This window comes from Chiloscyllium plagiosum, chromosome 12, assembly GCF_004010195.1.
Source record: "Chiloscyllium plagiosum isolate BGI_BamShark_2017 chromosome 12, ASM401019v2, whole genome shotgun sequence".
NCBI classification, from domain to species: Eukaryota; Metazoa; Chordata; class Chondrichthyes; order Orectolobiformes; family Hemiscylliidae; genus Chiloscyllium; species Chiloscyllium plagiosum.
In genome coordinates this window covers 85,921,532-85,925,817 of record NC_057721.1, presented here as the reverse complement: position 1 = coordinate 85,925,817, position 4,286 = coordinate 85,921,532, and the positions used below count along the sequence as shown (strand labels likewise).

General features: G+C 48.1%; 1 protein-coding gene across 1 annotated transcript in view; it reads right to left on the bottom strand.

Annotated features, from left to right (window-relative positions):
• LOC122554865 (high affinity cGMP-specific 3',5'-cyclic phosphodiesterase 9A-like) overlaps positions 1–4,286 on the bottom strand; it is a 48,820-nt gene that overhangs the window by 20,792 nt on the left and 23,742 nt on the right. The window contains exon 12 of the mRNA XM_043700212.1: positions 2,146–2,302. Within this exon, the coding sequence (XP_043556147.1) occupies positions 2,146–2,302 (157 nt within the window). The remainder of the gene's footprint in view (positions 1–2,145; positions 2,303–4,286) is intronic.

Below are 4,286 nucleotides of genomic sequence, written 5' to 3'. Positions count from 1 at the left end.
GACAGACCCACACAGGCACACAGCCAGACACACACACAAGCATGCAGACAGACACACACAGGCACGCACAGCCGGACAGAGACACAGACACACACAAGCGCGCAGACAGACACACACACAGGCACGCACAGCCAGAGACACAGACACACATAGGCACACAGACAGATACACACAGACACACACAGGCACGCACAGTCAGACAGAGACCAGAGATCCACACAGGCACACAGACAGACAGACACACACAAGCACGCAGACAGACACACACAGGCACACACAGCCAGACAGAGACACAGCCACACACAGGCATGCAGACAGACACACATGCAGGCACGCACAGCCAGACAGAGACACAGACACACACAGGCACACAGACAGACACAGGCACACAGGCACACAGACAGACACACAGGCACACAGACAGACATGCAGACTCACAGAGGCACACAGACAGACACATACACAGGCACACGGACATGCGCAGGCACACACAGCCAGACAGACATGCACAGGCACAAATGTGCACACAGACACAGACAGATAAAAACATACACACACAGGCATAGACACACAGGCACACACAGGTACAAGCACAGACACACAGGCATGCACACATACAGACAGACAAATACAGACAGGCATACACATACACACACAGATAAGCGAGAGAGTCATATACGGACAAGAGAGACTGCTGACCGTCAGAAATAGTAGACACATTCCTGAAATGTCGTCTTCTTCCTGTCCCTCCCTGAGCCAATTCCTTTCTGGAGACAGCCCAGTGGAAACACCAGTCCTGTCAATACCATCACCACCCCCCACTCCCATCCCATAAAAACACCATCACTCTCATTGTAAAAAAATAAGATATTAATCTTAATAATGTTATTAATTGAGGAGCTTTAGATCAGGAGTTACTGTCACAGAGTATGAACTTTGCACACTGTTAAACATCGAAATGGGAGAAAGGGACATGTCCTTCCTTTTCAGATTGGCTCTCCATAGGCCAGGGGCCTTTGACTGTAAGAGGCTGCTACAACAATGCAGGACCTCTAGCCTCCCCAATTGCCCGAAAGATTCAAGGTTTTTACAACCTGTCCTGTCAAGAGCAGAGGCTGCAGAGAGAGTTCACAAACTGACCCCAGCAAGGTTTATTCAGTGTGAGGTATGGGACACAGTAGTTAGTGAGGCAGGCACCTCCTGTTTGCAGCTGAGGGGGAGAATCCTAAAGGGGCTGTGCCTCTTCATGCCAGGGACTACACCGAAATTTGGGAGGGGATGTGTGGACTACATCGGTACCAGCGATGTACAAGAGTAAGATTGAAGTTCTGAGGAGGGAAAATGATGATAATCTCTATATTACTCCTTGGACCATAAGAAAATCAGTTCCAGGAATTAAGATCAGGGATGACAGACCTCAAAAATACTACCCCAGAGGTAGTGCTGAGCAACTTGTGACAGGGAAAGAGTGTACAAACATAAGGGTACATTTGCAATTGGAAAAACAGCAGGGAAAATGGTAAAAGGGATAGAATTTAAGTCTGTTCATCCAAATGTTCATAGTGTTCCAAACCTGACAGATAAATTGAGAGAAACAAATAGAAACAAAGTACAATCTGACTATTCCAAAGACACGTTCGCAAAATGACCACAGCTGGGAGTGTAATTTTAAAGGTATTCGACATTTGGAACAAAGAGGAGAGAAGGCAACGATGGTGAGGTGGCTTTGTTAATAAAGGATGTGATCAGTGCAATGTTGAGAAATGACCTTGATTTGCAGAATCAAAGTTTAGATTCAGCTTTGGCGGAGACACCAATCAGAAAACGAAATTAACTCCTTTTGGCACCTAACACTACGGGCAATTTAGCATGGCCAATTCACCTGACCTGCACATCTTTGGACGGTCGGAGGAAACCGGAGCACCCGGAGGAAACCCACGCAGACACGGGGAGAATCTGCAAACTCCAAACAGACTGTCGCCTGAGGCGGGAATCGAACCTAGGACCATCAATGAAGTTTGTTTGCAGATCACCCATGATCCCATTGAATGGTGAGCTAGCAACTAGGGGCTGAATGGTCTCCTGTCATTGTACAGCTGACTGCACAGGAGTAGGAGCCTATCTGTGTTCACCCTTGTTGCTCACCTGACGGACCTGCTTGAAGATCTCAGGGTCCATGTTCCTGAAAATGTTACACTCGGGCTGGGAGGAGATTTGGAATGCAACAGCACAGTGATGGTTCTCAAGGGGTGAGATGTCATTGTAACGGACCGCGAGTTCAGTGCGAGCGTTTATCTGGTAACTGGATGCAAACAGAAACAGGTCAGGCAGTATCGCTGATCCCAGTGACTGAGTACCCAGCCCCTCATAACTAGCCACTTCAGCTCATCACTGATAGGCCATCCTTCCTCTCCAGCCTGTTCCATGATCCATCAGGTCATAGCTGATTTGTATCCTTACTCCATTCCAAAACCTCCTCAACATCCTCCTTAATCAAACATCCATCAATAATAAGACCATAAGATATAGGAACAGAATTAGGCTGTTCTGCCCATCTATTCTGCTCTGCCAATCAATCACTGATCTTTTCCTGAACCTGACTCCTGCCTTCTCACCGTAACCCTTGTCCTGTTACTAATCAAGAAATTATCTATTTCTGTCTTAAATAGGACCTGGCCTCCACAATCCCCTGTGGCAATGTTCCATAGACCCCCCCCACCCTCTGGCTGAAGAAAGTCCTCCTCATCTCCATTCCAAAGGATTGTCCCCTCATCCTGAGGCTGTGCCCTCGGGTCCTAGTCTCTCCTCCTGATGGGAACATCTTCTCCATGTCTATCCAGGGCTCGCAGTATTCTGTAAGTTTCAATCAGATACCCCCTCATCCTTCTAAACGCCATCAACAACAGACCCAGAATAAACTCAGAATGTGCTGCAGAAAGGCTATAAGAAAGAGTTATGTTTTGTGTTGGGTCTGACCCATTACCAGAAACTGGAGAGAGATAACCAACATGTAATCACAGTAAACTTTATATTGCTGTGGTTCTGTTCGCCGAGCTGGAAGTTTTTGTTGCAAACGTTTCGTCCCCTGGCTAGGCGACATCCTCAGTGCTTGGGAGCCTCCTGCGAAGCGCTTCTTTGATGTTTCCTCCGCTGTTTATAGCTCGGCGAACAGAACCACAGCAACGAGCACCCAAGCTACAAATCTTCTCACAAACTTTGAAAACTTTACATCTTAGTCTGCATTAAAATGTTCACTCTGCACTCGCTGCCCCACCCCCTCCACACTGTCAGAGCCACACTCACTCATTGCATTTTAATTTCCAGGAAGCCACAAGATTTTATTTTGTGAAATTTTGCAGACTTTTTAACTGAGGACCTGAATTTCCCTGGGCGGGGGTGGGTTCCACTCACTGACCAATGACCACTCACTGACCATCGTCCACTCACTGTCCATTGTCCACTCACTGACCAACGTCCACTCACTGACCATCGTCCACTCACTGACCATCATCCACTCACTGACCATCATCCACTCACTCTCCATTGTTCACTCACTGTCCATTGTCCACTCACTGTCCATTGTCCACTCACTGATCAATGTCCACTCACTGACCAATGTTCATTAACTCTCCAGCATCCACTCACAGTTCTTCATCCACTCACTGACCGTCGTTCACTCACTGACCATCCTCCACTCACTGACCAATGTCCAACCATTGACCAATGTCCAACCATTGACCAATGTCCACTCAGTGACCATTATCCATTCATTGGCCATCATCCATTCATTGGACATCATCCATTCACTGTCCCATTGTCCACTCACTCACCAATATCCAATCACTGTCCATTGTCAAATCATAGTCCATCGTCCACTCACTCTCCATCTTCCACTCACTCTCCATTGTCCATTCACTGACATTGTCCATTCACTGACATTGTTCGCACACTGTCCATCATCCACTCACTGACCATTGTCCACTCACTGACCATTGTCCACTCACTGGCCAATGTCCACTCACTGACCATCGTCCACTGAGTTTCCAGGGATACAGGATATTGGGGGATCAGATGGGATGTGTGGGAGAGTGGAGGGGGAGTCAGAGATTGCGGGTTGGGTCAGGGATTGGGGGTGTTGGGGGTTGATCAGGGTGTTGGGGTGGTTAGGGATTGGGGTATTGTGGGTGGATCAGGGAGTTGGGCATGTTGGGGTGTCAGGGATTGGGATGACAGGGATTGGGATGACAGGGATTGGGGTGTTGGGGAGTGGGTCAGGGTGTTAGGGG